Raw genomic sequence first — 18,267 nt, 5'->3', positions numbered from 1 at the left:
CATTAACTTTTAAAATAGCCTATGAGAACACAAAGCATTCATTGAGTGACCAGCAAAACTTGGTTAAAAATAAATGTAACTCCACGAGAAAGGCTATGTTGGAAGTGTGAAGTTGATTAAACAAACCCAAAGACAGATTCCACATCAACTTCCAATCCCTAAATTTTATGTTCAGACATTTAGAGTCAAAGATGAAAATCCCTTTAGGTACCAGATGCTGCAGATCATCTGGGAGAGCTTCTGGAGTTTTAATGTGCTGGAAGTCAAATCCTCTGCAAAGGCGATTTGCCCTGTCGGTGTAGTGTACTTATTGCTTTACCTGCAAACAGTTGCTCTCAGAAAATCTGACCTACTGATCGACCCAGCATCTCTGCAATAAACAGACTATAATCTGTGGATGAAGTGAACTCTAATCAGGCCACATGCAGATTAAACAAACTGCGAGGAATAAAAACTAGATTAAAATGTTCGTGCCCAATACCAGAAGATTATCAGGACATTTTACCTCTTTAAATCCTAATTTATGTTGGAATCAAGCTAAAGTTTATACGTTTGTAGTGATTATTTGGTTTGGTAGATTTTCCTCAGTTTAGAAAAGATTTTGTGATCAGGTATTTGTGTTAGCAGTGAGAAAAATATTCAAATATGCTTTTTATTTATTTATTTAAAACACTGAATAGGTAGATTTATAATGAAGACATGGAGTAACAAACTATGTAGTTTGACCTGGTATCTTAATACCTAATCACTCACATTAAGGTAACTAAGATAATACAAATAATGCTGCACACCAAGTGTCAACAGTGGATTGCTGTATGAAAATTCTTCAAAATATAGTTACCAGCAATATTTTTATAATTTCTATTACTTTGGGATACTTAATTAATTATTCTAAATACTTAGATGTTAGTGATGTGCTATTCCAGATATACGAGGTAGTACCTGTTATGTTATATATGTATCACATAGCTTTATACTTGACATTAATCACATGAACAGCATGAAAGAAAATTCATAAATCATGTAAAGGTATAGTATTTTGATTTGTGCAGCACTTACCACCTGTGAGGCCAGACAATGTGCAAAGGTCTTTGCTGATAGTCCGTTCCACTCAAGAGATTACAAGGGTTAAAAGTCACATGTTGCTTATCTTCTTGACAAGGCACTTCTTGATTTGTACTTTCTGATGCTTTAGACTTGTTCAGTTTCTCTAGTGATGTTAATGGGTATTGTAGTCTTTCTTGTTGTGTGGTACAAAGTCCAGACTGTGCTTCACAAAGTCCAGACTCAGGACTTGAGCTGCTGGTTTTCATTAAACTCCCAGTGGCTCTATACTTCTGTTGGAAAGGCAGACACCTAAATAGATAAGTATCTTCATTTTCTCTAAAACCAGTTATCTTCTCCAAATGGGCCAGTTTGTGCTCCGGCATGAATCTATTATCAAAAAAGAAAATTCCTGTATGGCATTTACACTGGATACAAATAATTTCAGTTGGCACTTTTTAGTTATTTAATTGCAAATGAAAAGAGAGGATGGTCAGCATTTTTGATCCTGGGAACAACATCCCGGGGATTCAGGGTGATATTTTTTCATATTTTAGCAAATGTAGTACTTGTGAAAGGTGACAGACTCACAGGCCTAGAACCTGAGTGCCTCTATTAAACCACAGTACAGCTATAGCATAGACATTGACGACAGGATCCCACACCACTTGCAGACCATTTGCTTCCAATTTGAAATGGAGGAAAATCTCGAAGAGGTAAGAAGGCAGTTCTGTTTCCATAGCCATTAATTTTTTGGTCTTTTTGCAGAGATTACAATAAAATTGCTAATAAGTGCCAAATGCAGTGGTGATTTTACTATCACGTGAACACCTCTCTCTTAGAGACTAGACTGAGACCAGCAAATCACTTCTTATAGGTCAATGAACAGCTTTCATTCACTAATAACCTGGGCCAAATCTGAACCTGTGGCATGAAAGTGAAAGTCTCCTTATCTCATTACTCATCATTTGACCCAAATGGATCTCTGTTAAAAATGTATTATCACAAAATAATTAACAAATACATTAAAAAAACCCTAGGATTTAGTTGTGAATTTGGTCTATAACATGAGGTAGGCTGAAGTGTACTTCATATTTTACCTGGCTGACATCTAAACTAAGGATACAGATCATTCTTACCAGGACACACGGCATAGGAATCTGTTCCCACACTTTAAAATGAGTGGGGCCTAGCAACAAGACACCTACTGAGTTAGAAAATTAGATTTGGAACACTGCATATTAGTAAACAGTGTCTACCTCTCAACCTGCAATGCCCCTGCTGGCTCCCTTTAGCAACTGCAGCAGCAGTAGACAAAGGCCAGACATGTCTGTTGCCTTATAAACCAAGGTGCTCAGAAGCACATACCCTTTCTCAAAGAGACACCATAAGATCCACTCTCAAGCTGGAGGCATCTGCCCGGACTCTCCCTACTAGGCAGCATGTCTGAATAATCACTGCATTCTCATTTACAGCTAAGAAAATGGAAGTAAAGAGATTAAGTGACTTTGCCAAGGTCACAGAGACAGTCTTACAATTCAGGGAGTTCCTGGCTTCCAGTTATGTGTTTAGACTACACCTCTTGTTCCCCACTGAAAGCCTCTCAACAACAGGATAAATTTTAATAGTTATATGCAGGACACAGTGCTCACTTAGTACTATTTGAAAAGTGACATTTTATACAGTGTAATTTTGATATTTGTTTTTTAAGTAGTTGTGAATTATGGGCCATCATCAGGAAATGCTGAGAGAGGAAAAGGTCACTTCATTCAATCAGTTTGTCTCTTTTAAGTTCATTATCAAACGGACTGCACAGCTCTGTCACTGGGTCCTGCAAAGTCTGAAAGAGATTCAGAAATATATATCTGTATCTTAAGGTTAGTTACTTAAACATTATTTCTTTCTGTGGCCTTGTTTGGCAACACATTTCATAAATAAGTCTGAATTCCCAGTTTCCTTTAATTTCCAAATGTTTAGATTGTGTGGCCTGATTATTGAACTGTTTTACCAGAATGAACACTTACTCTATTTTATCAACTCCTTACACACTTCTTCAGACTTTCAATCAATCACACTGAAACCTTCATTTCTGAATTGAGAATAAACTACTTCTTTAGCCTTTTGTCAAAACAAATATCCAAACCCTGGACTCATCCAGGTTACCCTGCAATGCAGTCTCTTTAAAGGCAAATAAATGGCTCTGAAATTATACCAAAATTCTACCCATACTGCAGTCAGAAGTTTACTGCAGTCATATACTTGACTAATTGCTTTGAGGATTTGTCTGCAATAACCCCTCAGTTTCTTTTCCTAGTCAGTATACTGTTCTGTTTAATCTGTACTCCATATTTTGGCTTGTTACCCCCAAACATATTATTTTACATTTAACGACATTAAGCTGTACTTTCCATCCAGTCATTTAAATGATCCAAATTCTTTTGAATTTAGTTATAATGTTCCTCATTATTTGTTATATTTATCCTGTAGATATAATCAGCAAATTTTGATATTTAACATTCAATATCCTCATCCAAATCAATTACACATATTATAAACAAGAGAGGTTCCCAAACCAATCTCAGAGGTAAACTCTTTCCATTAGCCAATCCCATTTATCTACCACTTTCAAAAAGAGCTATTTTATTCTCATATCAGTACTGCTTACTATTACCAGTAAATGTTAATGTAGAATCTTTCCAAATGTTTTTGGTAAATCAAAATCCCCATGCACTTTATGAAGAAATGTCTATATAAAAAAGTAGCATCGTACCAATGGCTAACCTAACATACTGACAACTATATTAGCTGCTCTGAACAAATGTGCTCATCAAAGTATTATTTGCCTAAATTTCACACTAATAATATGATAATAGATATCATCTAACACAAACTAACATTCTAGACCCAGCACAATCCAGATTCAGACCAGGACATGGAACTGAAACTGCTTTAGTGGCACTGACAGATGATCTTCTCCTGTCAATGGAGAGAGGACTGGCAGACATTCTCATCCTCCTAGCCCTCTCTGCAGCACCCCACACAACTGACCATGAGATTCTGCTGTCAGACCTGAAAGAAGTGGCTGGGGTCCACAGTAATGCACTAAGAGTATGGTGACATTTTGTGCTGGAGATGTAATTTCCAGCTAGAGGAGACATGCCTGTGCTAGCTCTGATCAATCTAGCACACTAAAAATAGAAGCATAGCCATGGGACCATGAGCAGCACGGGGGGGCGGGGGCAGCTGCCCTGAGTACAATCCCATCCAAGATGCTAGGTACATACACAAATAACTGGCCCATCCCATCACTCATGCCACCATGGCTACACTATTTTTAGTGTGGTAGCTCCATTAGAGTTAGCACAGGTATGTCTCCGCAAGTTGGAAATTACACCTCCAACTCAAAATGTAGACATACCCTGAAATGGTTTGAGTGCTTCCCATCAGCTACCCAACAAGTAGTGATGGGAAACTGCACTTCCACCACTAGACCCCACACTAGTGTAGTTTCACAAGGATCATCTCTCTGATCCCTTCCAACATCTACATGAAACCACTAGGTGAAAGGGTCAGCTGTCATCACAGATGACCATACCCCTCCCACCAAGACAGCTCAGTGTCTGGATGAGATCAGCTCATGGATGAACTATAGCTGGCTGAAGATCAACCCAAGCAAGACTGAGATTGTGATGCTGGTGGGCAGAAGAAAATATTTTGAGGAGTTTGCAGCCACAGTGCAGTTTCCTTTGGCAGCAGATACATACCCACAGTTGGTCAATTCAGTCTGTAAACTAGGGATACTCTCAGATTTCTCAGTGATGCTGAGTAGCATCTGTGAATAATGCTTTCTACAATCTCCACTTGGCTAGAAGACTCTGTTCCATCCTGGAGGACAAACACTTGGTCTCAATTATTCATGCCTTCATCACCTTTGGCTGGAATGCAATATACCTGGGCATGAAGCCTTCAGTACTTAGGAAACTCTAACTAGATCAGAATGCGGCAGCAAATCTCAGCAACACAGGCTACTGAGAGCACACGTAACCTGTCTTCTACTGTCTACCCTGGCTTACCACTGAATTTCAAATCAAGTTCAAGGTCTTGGTCCTTATCTTTAAAAGACTCAATAGCCTGGGCCCAGGATATCTAAAAGATAATCTAAAGCTTTGGGACGAAGATCGTAACTATGCTCTCCTCTGCCACAATGGAAGTCACCACAATAAGAGTAAAGCTCATCTGTGTGGTAGATAGCACTTTCTCTAGGGGCAGTCTGAGACTGTGGAGTGAACTTCCTCAAGAACTAAGGACCATCACAAACCACACCACTTTCTGTTCCAAGTACAAGTCACATTTCTTTGACCATACCTTCTCTAACAAACATATAACAGTGTACATGTGTACAAAATAACAACAAAAAACAACCCTCCAAAAGTCTACCAAAGTAAGACACTCCCTTGTATACACTTCTCCCTTTGGGGAGAGGATGAGAGAACAAACAACACGTTACAGATGTGGAGTCATGTTGCGTAATGCACTACTGGAAGGCGCTCAGATATGACTGTAGTAAGTACAATATGAGAATCTAGATAGAATAGAATAGATCTAGAATTGCCTGATATAGTTCTTAATGGCATTATTTTAGAGGTGCCATAAAAAGGTCCAATAGTGATGGTGCTCCCCAAATAAGTGTCATTTGTGCCACTCCATAATCTTACCATTTTCCATGCCCATATGTTTGAGCTTCTCTCCAAAACACGAAAAGATTAAATCAATGGGACTTGTGGTTGCTCAGCACTTCTGAGTATCAGGGTATTTATTTAGATGTCTAAATAAGGAGTTAGGTGCCTAAATTTAGGTAATTCATTTTGAAAATGTTGATGATGGCTCTAATACGGGTCTTATTTTAGATCCCCATTTACTTATGTTCCTTTACTTCAGAAATATGAAAATATTAATATTGAAGTAATACAAACTGACAAAAAAATTCATATAATTTACAATTTTAAATACTTTTATTTTTTACTTATACAGTGCCTTCAATAGAATATTATAATGAATTAATCTTCCCAGGATCTCGATGATGTAAGTATTATTATCCACATTTTATATATAGAAAAACTGAGTGACGGACAGCTTCAGTGACCTGAACAGATCCTGGATCACTCAACTCCTAGTATCATGCCTCAACCACAAGACCATCCTTGCTCTTTTTTTCTCGTGTCACTCATTTTGAGTCTTTTCACTTGTACTGTAGAAACAGTGACTACCAGCAATTAATCAAAACTCAAATGATCCCCAGCTTAATTCTGTCTGAAACTGTAATTACAATTAATGTTGAAGTGCAAACCAACTTTAGGTCCTGTTTACAGTACTGTAAAAGCCGTATGAGGAAATAAAACAATTTTTTTTCCGAATGACGTTTACCTAGCAATGTGGCCATGACATAATTTGGTTAAAGTATTTTTTAAAATAGTCCATTGAAGTCTGAGAGGTGTGACTGCCCAGGTATTCTGTGTTTTATCCTCCTCTCCCTTCCTAATATTTTATCTCTCCTCTCCAATCATACACTGCCCCAGCTCTGAAGATTTTTTTCTTTCCCAGTTTTCAGGCCTCATAAATCTTACCTGTCATTACAGAATTTTTTATATTAGATAAGACTTCACCAATTTCTCTTCTGAGTAAACTATTTAACATCCTTTATGTAAGACATGTGTGTGCAATCAATTCTGTGGTATTTGCTCGTATTACACACAGAGAGTTCATCATTTTGACAATTTTTAAAAGTTTTAGAACACCATTTCACTTAAGCATTTTTTGAAAAAAAAAAAGATTTATTTGATGGTTAACTTTGGAACAAGTTATCTGCATTAACTTCCATTGTTTTGGCATAAAGTAGTTTTGTGTATTTTATTAACAACAGTGGAGACATGATAAAAGATGTAGGCACAAACCCATGAACAGTCATAATTGGAATCCATAGTACTCATGTAAAATAATTCATTTTTGGACTTATTTTGAAAGACGTTTGCTGCAGACTAGTATGGACATTTAAGCTTCACTACATATCATTATGTCTAAAAGGTTGTACCTGGATATAACATTTATAATTCTTGGAAGACCACATAGCCCACTGTAAATCATGTACAGTATAAACTATGTTGTCAACATGATAGGAATGATGTAGTGGACATAATTTTTCCTGACCACCAGCTAAAGCTTTGCATGATGCTTAAACAAATCAATTGAAATTAAAAAGGGAAATCTACTACACTTAGTCTATCTGATCATTTAAACCGGAGAAACATAGTGGTGGATTAATAATGGAAGTTACTATAGAAAATGTTAACACATTTTTATAGAACTTCTTCACTCCAACTTTCTCAATCTCTCCTCAAAATCCACAGAAATCCTTCTCTTCCAAACTTATGACATTCTGATGTACTTTCTGCCTCCCTCCAAGTGTAATCTGCTCTCTGGCAGATACCTGCCTGGGATTATTTGAATCTCATCAAACATCAAAAATGAGCAGAATTTCTATAGCACTGTCCAGCCAAGGATCTCAAAGCATTTTTACAAACATTAATTAATTAAGTCTCCTGAGAACTCTAGGAGGTAATATATTATTATCCTCACTTTACATATATGAAAAATATAATGTAGATAAAATGATTTGCCCAGTTCACACTAAGCTTGTAGAAGAGCCAGATGATGCCTTCTCTGCTTTCATTCACCATCCTTTTTCTGATTCCTTTCCCTGACACAACTCAAGGATAGTTTTGCACTCATCAGACCTAGTTATCCATTATTGGATCTCAGCAGTTCTAACAGTCTCTACTAAGCCCAAGCTGACTTTTATTTTTCAAAATCTTGATTACTTTTGTGATTCTCTGTGTCAAGAGTGCAGATCTTGGTAAAGTGCAAGACAAATTCAACTGAAGTCAGTTTTTCATCCATTAGAGATCACCAAACTTGCCAAGATCCCTCTTTGAAATTCATGAAATAGCATCAAAGACAAGTAGAGTAAAACAGTGTAAAACAGCAAAGATGGATGGGCGGTTGTTGGATAAACAGATCCTGGATTAAAAAACAACAACAGGCCAGGAGGGTACCTTCAAATAAAAATAAGGGCTTAGTTACATGTTGAGACAAAAAATATAAGACATTTCAGAACCTTTCCCATCCTTAATAACAATCCTCAAGAATCATTTATAGTTAAAGTATTTACTTCCTTCCATTATATGCTTTCCCTAATGTCTTATATTTTATATTATATCTTTCCCTCTCCAGTGCTGGTGCTCAGGGCAGACACCAGTCTCTGCCATTCTTCTCTGTCATTTGCTGCTGCTTCTATTTGCTGTAAGGTGTTGAGATCAACTATTCTTCCCTCCCTGCTCAGGTTTCTTCTTAAGATCTCTTTCAGGCACCTTCATTTTCCCATATCAGTTGGTTACCACTTACCAGTTTCATGTGAGAGTTTGTGTACTGGCATCTGGATTATATGCCCCAAATATATCAGCACTTCCTTCTGAGACTTTAATGATAAAGTAGGCTATGACAAACAAGGTATGGAAAGAGCAATGGGGAAGCATGGGTTGTGAATCATCATCCAAAATGGCAAAAGACTCACTGAATTGTGTTGCAAGCACCCTGTTCCCTCAACACATACACAAAAACCAGATTACCTGAATCTTGAGCTAATGCAGATGTGAGCAATCTATCCAAGATGTAAGAGCATATTGAATAGCAGATGTTATCAATGACCACAGTCTTCACATTGCTAAATTGAAATTAAAATTGAGAAAGACCAACTTTAAACATAAAATGGTACTGAAAATCCACAATATAAAACTGAAAATGAAAGAGTACTACAAGAAATTCCAACCTGAAGTAAGGGGCAGATCTGAGGCACTGCCCAGGACAGAGGAAGGTCAGACACTGACTGGACCTGAAGAAAAATGGGCAGCACTCTGAGACCATGTAACTCAAGCTGAAACAGTGACAGCTGGATAGCAACATAGAGCAAGAATTGGATAAACCAAGAGACATGGCATCTTACTGAGGAAAGAAGTGTACTAAAAGATCCTGAATGCTAAGGCCAATGATCTACTGGAAAAAGCAAAGGAGGAGTATTAGAAAATAGACAAAGCAGCAAAAAAGCAATGCAAGGAAAGATAGATTGGGATATGCTGAAGACCTAGCAGCTGAAGGTGAAGTTGCTGCTATGATAGGAAATCACAGAGCTGTTTACTAAATGACAAAAACCCTGTGTGGAAATTTTAAAATAGGACATGGGCCAATAAAAAGCAAAGATGGAAAAATGTTTACAGCTGAGGCAGTACAGAAAAACAGATGGGAAGAGCATTTCAAATACATCCTCAATAGACCCAGACCCACCTCAGCACCAGATTTTGATGCAACATGTGAACCTGATCAATTTCACATTAACATCAGTCTGATAGAGATGTCAGAATATAGGCTGCAATCTACAAAGCAGTGGGAGATGATCAAATTACAGCAGAAATGCCAAAAGTACTTGATACCACCATCCTATTGAACCTGATGGAGCTGTTCAATTAAGTTTGGAAAAAAGAACCCACTTCTACCAGTGGAAACATTGAATCATTGTCAGAATACCCAAAAAGGGTGATCTTACTGACTGTAACCACTGGAAAGGAGTTACACTACTCTGTATTGTTGGAACAGCATTCGGCAGTGTGACACTACACAGGATGAAAGAGTCAGTGGATGCATAGCTTAGAGAAAAATAGGCTGGATTCAGGCTCAAGAGATCCTGAATAGATCTGATATTTTCAATGATATTCCATGATAAGGACCATCATGTAAGAATATATAGAATTGCAAGCTCCCCTCTTCATCAGTTTCATTGATTTTCAAAAGGCATTTGACAGCCTGCAGACTTGCATCGTGAAATATTCTTCAGTTCTGTGGAATCCCAGCTAAAGTCATCAATGTCATCAAGACCATCTACAGAGATGTGAAGTGGTCTATAAAGGGGAACAGACAGACAACAGTGTGGTTCAATGTAGACACTGGCATGAAACAGGGCTGCATTTTATATCCACTGCAGGTTGGCATTGCCATACACTAGATCATGAAGAAATGTATTAGCAACACAAGCACTGGTATAGCATGTGTAGATGGCAAACATCTAGAAGACCTGGACTTTGCTGATGATATCGCACTACTGAGTGACATCCCTGAAAAATTACAAACAAAGACAGACACGCTGGTAAAAATAGCAGGCCAAGCGGGACTCAAAATTAGGTATGTTGAAATAAGCATCCATGGAATCCGGACATCAAGTAGTAATATTACATTAGAAGTCAAAAATATCAAGGAAGTTGGACAGTTTAGCTTACCTGGCAGCATCAGATCAGCTAAAGGAGCTCTTAAGAAGGAATTGACATCATAAATAGAAAAGGTATCCATTGCACTTACTGAACTTAACAACATGTGGAAATCAAAGCTATACAGCACCAGAACAAAACTGAGAATTTTCAATTCAAACATATTCTTGGTGCTAACATACAAGTGTGCGAGCTGGAAAGCTAATAAAACATTACGAAGAAAACCAGACACCTTCTAAAATAAGTGCTTATGAAGATTATGGGCACTGGTTGGAAACACTTCAAGTCAGTATTCAGGCCTGCCAGGTCCCTAGACAACATCCGTTGCTGCTGTACCCCAGTGGCACATTGAAACACCGATCAACAGTCTTAATGCTAAAGGCCTACAGACTCACAGGAGCCATGTCCCAGGCTCCTGATTGGCTGGACAGATTGCATTCTCATTAGGAATCTGGACTATATAAAGAACTCAACAGGAAGAGGAAGCTGTCTGAGCAACAGACCATTGCCTGCTGGTCGCTGCCTAGACCGCCTTGCCGTGCTGCCTGACAGTACCTTGCCGCACCACTGCCAAGCCTGACCTTGACATGTTGTTCTGCAGCCTCACCTGACTCTGCCTTCCCACTTCACCCAAACTCACCTCCCTAACCTGCTGACCTGGCCCCTTGGATTGGATCTTCTGGCTACTGACACCTGTGTGAACTCTAACGTTTGCCCTGGAATGCCTCTGATACCTATTGACCTCCCAGCTCCAGACCAGTTGCACACATTTGACTACTGCTTTAGACTGCCCACAGCCCACTACATTACCCCTTGATCACCAGCAAAGAGATCTGAGAAATCACTATCCAGCAGGTAGTTTCCATTAGAATGTCTTATATTCACAAAAATAGAACAAGGAACCATAGCATTTTACTTCTAGTATGGCTGGATTTTCCTTTTTTTTAACTAGGTAATTTTGTACATGTGTCTTTCAGATCAGACTATGCAAAAGTGCTTACAAGTATTAGCATTTTGGCTATATTTCTTGAAGTTTAAAATCATAGAAAAGGTTTAATCTTTATGCATAACTCATTGATATGGACACAGCAGGAAAATGAGGACAGACAGATGCATGGAATTAAGTGACAGGCCACAACTTTTATTAAACTTTAACACAGGGGAATGGCCCTACCTTCCCATCACCTATACTCTCCTATACAAGGCATTCAATTGGTTCCACTGTGGAGGTTACAGGACTCCTTAACATCTAACCTGTAACTAGTGTCAGGGTTACAGAGCTCCTTACCATATAACCCATAACATGGGGTAGGCTCTCCTCAGCCTACCCCCCAGGACTTCGCCCTCTCTGAGTCCTAGCATCCTCCCCCTACCCACATGGAGACAGAGAGTGCCGCAGGGTGGAGACCTTGGCCTGCAAGAACCACAAGATCTGACCTCAGCCCACAAAGACCACAAGATCTCATTCTATCACTAGCCCAAAGTCTATCACCAAAATCCCAGGTCTTTTACCATTGGAAAACATTCATTTTATTTTCTTAACTGCACTTGAAACTGAGTAAAGGGGGTGCCAGGAACTAGCTTGATTGCTCCCTACCCAACTATGCCACCTGGAATCACAACACCTGCCCAATCCTTGGCTGCACATGCCATAGTCGTATGTCAGCACCTCCATCTGACAGATACCATCCCTGAAAACTTCCAACCAATTGTAATGGATGTCCCTATGCTGTATCACTGAACCCTCCTTTCTTAAGGAATATCTTGGTGACCCCCTTTTTTACTTTCTTTCTAGCCTTGTTCACATGAGCTGGGTCTTCTTCCAGCCCTTGATTGTCAGTGAGTGGAGAAGTGGCATGAGCTGATTTCACTGCATGCCCCTTCTAAATGTAAACAGCTTTGGCCCTGAAGCCCAGCTGAGATCAGGCTGCTGTCCTGCTGTCTCTCTTGTATGCCCAATGCACTATAGGGTGTCTGCAAATCCAAAACCTGCATATGCTCTGGGTAGCTTCTGAAACAAACCAGTGCATTTGGGTAGTGACATTTTGCCATTCCCTGTCATCTTTTCCTTGGTGCGGACATAAGTCCTGTAACACCCTGATTTCCAGCTGCTGGTGTCACTGCCCCAATCCTGAAACAATGAGTACCCAATGTACTCAGTCAAGACTACAGTAGCACAAGGTTTTTCTCAGTACTGTGCTGAATTGGTATCTTGTCATCACCGTGTATGAACAGCTGGCCTGGCTGCAGGCATCACATTTTTAGTGAGGCTCTTATTGCCTTTACAGGGCACAAGGACTCCTCTTCACATTCCTTCAACATCACATAAGCCCTTCTTCCCTTCTGGTCCGTTTTTTTTGAGTATCTGAAGCAGGACAGATAGTTGCACATCTGTTATGTTTAATGCATGCTGGACCTGTCTGTAGCTGCCATAGGCACCAGGTTACTCACTCTCAAAGTGCCAAAGATGGCAACAACAAACTCTTCCATAAATAAAACAGTTTCTCTCCCACAGTCACGACCCCATGCAGAACCTTTGGTAATTCCAACAGGGTTTCCAGTATTATGGGGTAACCTGTCATCTCTTTGGCACTCATCCCACCTGGACAACCTTATACGAGTTTCCATACTAGGAAATGTCCACATGGATCTGGGAAACTTGCCTACCTACTCCAAGAGAACAGGACAGAGGCACCACATATTGTGACAGCTGGTGTGTGGATATGGGCCACCCATAATGAAACCCTTCCTGTGCCCTAAATTCAGTGAGCTCTGAATGACTGGCCTTACAGGCTGTAATAAATGAAGGGGGGAGGGATATCTCTCTTTTATGGACACCCAGCCAGAAAGTTAGCTATAAAATCCCTGTTAGTAGCTGCTCTCTACTTGCTTTACCTGAAAAGGGTTAAAAAGTCCATAGGTAAAAGGAAGGGAGTGGGCACCTGACTAAAAGAGCCAGTGGGAAGGCTAGAGTTTTTTAAAAATTTGGGGAGGGGGACTTCCCCTTTGTCTGTCTGTGCTGTTCTCCTGGAGAGTAGAGACAGGGCTGGAACTATGCTGTAAAAAGCTTTGGTCCAGATATGAAAAATCATCAGATCATACCTAGAAACTACTCATTGGAAATCCCAGATATGTAAGTAGATCAGGAAATGTCTAGGAAGACGCAATTAGGTTTCTCTCTTTTATTTCTTTATGGCTTGTGGACTCCTCTGTACTAACCCCAGGTGCTTTTGTTTTCCTTGTAACCTTTAAGATGGACCTCAAGAAAGCTACTTGATGCTTAATCCTTGTAATTGTGTTTTTTTTTAAATCTAGCAAAAAGCCTAAGTTCCAGATGTATTTTCTTTCTTTTTGTTTTTAATAAAATTTACCTTTTGTAAGAACAAGATTGGATTTGTGTGTTCCTAAGAGGGTTGTGCATATGTTGTTTAATTAGCTGATGGCACCAGCTGATTTCCTTTGTTTTCTTTCTCAGCTCTTCCCCGGAGAGAGGGACGGGGGATGGTGAAAGGGCTTGAGGGTACCCCACAGGAAGGAATTCCCAAATGCGCCTTCCTGGGCTCTCAAAGGGGTGGTGGCAGCATCTACCCATCCAAGGTCAGAGAAAAGCTGTAACCTTGGAAGTTTAATACAAGCCTTAGTGGCCAGTATTAATTTTTAGAATCCTTGTGGGTCCCCACCTTCTGCACTAAAAGTGCCAGAGTGGGGAATCAGCCTTGACAAAGGCCCTCAGTCTGAGGGGCAACCAAGTCCTTGACTAGTCCACCGCTGTCATGAGCAAAAGTCCCAGAGTTGTTGGGGCATTGCTCGCAGACCCCTGCTGGCCAGCAAGGCGAGTTCCCAGAATCCTGAAACTGAGAGAGCATCAGCAACATAATTATCCACTCCTGGGACATGCATCGTATGAAAAAGGATGTTAAGCCACAGCTAGTGTAAAAGGAAGGCTCTCACCAGTCTCATTACCTGAGCAGTCTTAGCTGTCTGTCCAGTTACAAAAAGGACCATGGGTTGGTTGCCACGCCAGAAACGGACTCTTTTGTTCTGAAAGTTCTCTTTCCACTGCCACCAGTATAGGAAACACTCAAGGAAGGTGATATCTCCTGTAATACCCTGAGACATCCAGCTTTCTGGCCATCTCTGTCCACACCACTCACCTTGAAAATAAACCCCCAAACCTATACCTCCTGAGGCAGCAGATTGTACCAGCAGCTCAAACTTGAGCAACCAGTCTGAATGTCATGTCGAAACCCACATTTAACTCTTCAGGGAATCTTTCCCACACTTCTAAGTCATCCGTCATTTTTATTGTCAATCTGATAAAGTGGTGGGGTTTTCTCAATCCAGAGGCAGACGTCAGAAGAGCACAAAATGCCTGACTGGGAGCCATCACAGCCTAATTAATGAAGCCTCACAAAACCTCTGCGTACTAGCCAATGCATCATAGAGATGGATAAACTAAATGAGAATGAGAATAAATGAACCTGACCAGGCCATGTAACGAGTCATTGTCAAAAATAGGAAGAGAACACAGGAGTCCTGACACCCAGTTCCCAGCTTAAGCCACATTCCGTTGGTAAGTTTAGGTGTCCCATGACCACCTATAGCTTCTTCCGGGTAATTTTCTTTGCCCCTTTGAGAGCCCATCTCAGTTCTCTGATCGATTCCAATTTCTCTACAGGAAATCTAGAAACCCCAAACAGTACAGTTCAATGCCCAGGTATGTTACATTTTGGGGCAGGGCCTTCTGTTTTTTTTTTTTTCCTGTGGCAAGTGGGATCCTGAGGTGCTCAGCTAGGTTCTGAAATGCCTGAAGCATGTACTCGCAGTTGTCCCTAATTTTCCTGCACATAAGAAGCCATCAAGATTGTGCATGAGACTATCCTGTTTCACAGGGTGCACTATTGCCCACTCCAGCAGGGAGCTGCATCTTTCAAAAGCGGCACGTGACTTTATCAACATAGTAGTGGCCTTCAAACTGAAATCCTGGGATGCACTTGAAGCAATTGGAATGCAGACATGATGAAGCCAACATGACCCAGAGCCACACTCCCCTAACTATGGGTACCATAGCATCAAATGACAAGTATCTCACTGAACACAGCTGGGGGGTCAATATAATCATTTTACTGATGAGCCCTGGGGGAAGGACAGGTGACGGATAAGCTATATTCCCTCTTCACCTTCTTCGGTAACACACTCAGGGGAGACATGACATTCTGGCACTGGAACATATCAGGGCTGCCCAGAGGATTCAGGGGGCCTGGGGAAAAGCAATTTCAGGGGCCCCTTCCATAAAAAAGTTGCAATACTATAGAATACTATATTCTCGTGGGGGCCTCTGTGGGGCCTGGGGCAAATTGCCCCACTTGCCCCCCACCTCTGGGCGGCCCTGGAACATATGGAGGGACCTGCATCTCTTCCTGCTGCCACCTCCAAGGTCATCTCTGCCCTTTCTATATGCTTGAAATCTTTAGTGGACTTTAAGTTCTCTGCCCAAAAGTGGCACCTTGTATGGGCTGTGGAAACTGGCCAAAAATCCATTCCATAAATAAGCTATGTCTTTTTTGCTGGGGTTGTCCTATAATAAATCCCACAACTCTGTATCTTAATTGAAGAAAAAAATACTTCCACTGATGATAATAGAAATTTACTGATAGGCAAAATAAGAAAACACTTCTTAGAGTTTGATTTAAGGATATTTACTTTGTATAGTTGTATATTTACTTTGTGAAGTTCACAATTTAAACTTTCACAGTTATGAAGCTTTACCTTTGTGAATCTCAACATCTACTGTCATTAAATAATTATTGTCTGGCGACTCATAATTTCAACAAGTATGAAAATTTAAATTGATAAAATTGGAAAATATAAAAACTCACAAGTCTGCACAACTGTGAAAAATTATAAGTGATAAATATCTAAAAATATACATTAAAATAAATATTATCCATCAAAATGATCAAAAATAAAAATCCAATTCTACCATGCCTATCTATAAATATTGTAAAGAAATTTAAACCTTGAAGAGACAGCAAATAACATAACCTGTCAATTTGGTGCGCATTGTTACAGATGCCTGGTTGATATAACAATGGCTTAAAAATTAACTAAACTCATGCACTCCTAACTACATAGTCATAACATACTAAAAGTCATTTTGAGTGTCAATCTGAATGTCTGCCATTTTATCTGCCAGATTTTCTGGTTTTCTCAGTCTGTACAGTGTGCATTTTCTCCACATTTATACTATGAAATTGCAGTGCCAATAAACCTATGCACATTTACTTGTAATAGAAAATGTGCATTTTACATTCTTTCTTCATAACATGTTGTCATGTTATATTGCATGTGTTTATTCACAACACCTCATTTACCCTAATGAAAAATCACTTATGGGAATCAGTTTCCTTTATTGGCACCAACAGTCAATCTGTGCACTATTTTATTAAAAGCAACAACAACAATAAAAGAATGGAAAGATAATGATGTCATTGTCAGATGAATAAAAACCACATTAGAAATACTGGCTGGAGTGCTGTTTTAGGTTAGATCAAATTATTAGGGGAGAAGTTCTGGACTGTGTGTTACACAGTGTTTTGAAGAGCTGGTCTCAATAAACAAGTATAAATTCTTAGAACAAACATAAGCTGCAAAAAGACTGCAATTTTAAAAATTCAGATCTTCCGTGCCTTTATTTATGCTCACTTATAAATTTTAAGTAGACTTGAATGTCCTGTGGACAAAACTATATTACTATTAAAAGGTAAGAAAAACAGATATACTTCAGTAACACTTGTAGTATACATGTGAAGAGCAGCTCTCCATATATTAAATCTTGGTCCCTGTGAATAAGCTGTGTTCAGGGAATTTCAACAGGTCTTGGGGAGTGGAGGAGGGACACAGAGAGAGTGCACAAGAGAAAGAAAATCCCTGCCCCAGGCCTCAGAATTCAGCAAATTCACTTCAAAGCTGCTGTGACGCTCTCCTTCCCCCAAGTATCTGCTGTTGTTTATACATAATCATAATCTAAATTCTAGTTTAACAACATTTTTGTCTGGGAATCTCCTTAGTTGTTACTGCTGTTGATGATGGTGGTTGGTTGTTTTTTATTAAATCATTATTACAAAGTGTGCTTTGATGTTTTGATCTATATTCTTATTTTTAAGATAATGATTGATTGTAACTCTGTGAAGTACTAATGTGGTCTAAACCTCAGCAGGAGTCCCTGCATAGTTTATATGATTATAATACCTGGAATCCTTGTGGGTTATAAGTTTTGTGATGGTTAGTACATCTGCAGCCTGCAACTACAGATATTGCAATGCCCTTCTCAGGCACTGGGAAATTCCACTGTCTCTCCCTTTCTTTCTGCTAAGAGCCTTGGCAAACCAGGCCCCACAATTACCATAACTGAATGTGAAATTACTACAACTATCAAAGTAAGTACATGTATAACTGTGTAAATGCATGCACAAATACCAAACTCACATGGGCATTTTTTTTTGAATGGCACTTTGGGTGCTGCGCTAAGGGACACAGTACAATGGTCATAAAATCAATATTATGCTGGTCAAAATGGGGCAGATGGTAATTCTAATTAGTATGTAATTCTCTATCCATCCCCAAAGTAATGTCACAAATCAGCTAACAGGAGTAAAAGTGGTACTATCTGCACCATCTTCAGGAGACTACTCTTCTCATGTTGTGTTTTGATGTACCTTCACTAGCCCAGAGGGGGAAATAAGCAAGAATCTCATCATTTTTCTTGTTTTTCTGTGTGATTTCTATAACATTGCACTGTACTGCAAACAGCAGCAGTATGGTTGTGCTCGAGTCTTCCACAGTTGTGCGTTAG

At 39.6% G+C, this 18,267-nt stretch overlaps 1 protein-coding gene across 7 annotated transcripts in view; it reads right to left on the bottom strand.

Moving 5' to 3' along the window:
- The window catches only part of GTDC1 (glycosyltransferase like domain containing 1), a 266,961-nt gene that overhangs the window by 54,230 nt on the left and 194,464 nt on the right, over nt 1–18,267 (bottom strand). For 6 of the 7 annotated variants that reach the window (XM_054044312.1, XM_054044314.1, XM_054044315.1 and 3 more), the window contains one exon: nt 1,060–1,434. The exons of the other annotated variant lie outside the window; for it this stretch is intronic. In XM_054044312.1, the coding sequence (XP_053900287.1) occupies nt 1,060–1,434 (375 nt within the window). The remainder of the gene's footprint in view (nt 1–1,059; nt 1,435–18,267) is intronic. 7 annotated transcript variants of the gene reach the window in all.

This window comes from Malaclemys terrapin, chromosome 11, assembly GCF_027887155.1.
Source record: "Malaclemys terrapin pileata isolate rMalTer1 chromosome 11, rMalTer1.hap1, whole genome shotgun sequence".
NCBI lineage: Eukaryota > Metazoa > Chordata > Testudines > Emydidae > Malaclemys > Malaclemys terrapin.
Note: the sequence above shows the minus strand (reverse complement) of the source record. Positions and strands in the feature narration are given on the sequence as shown.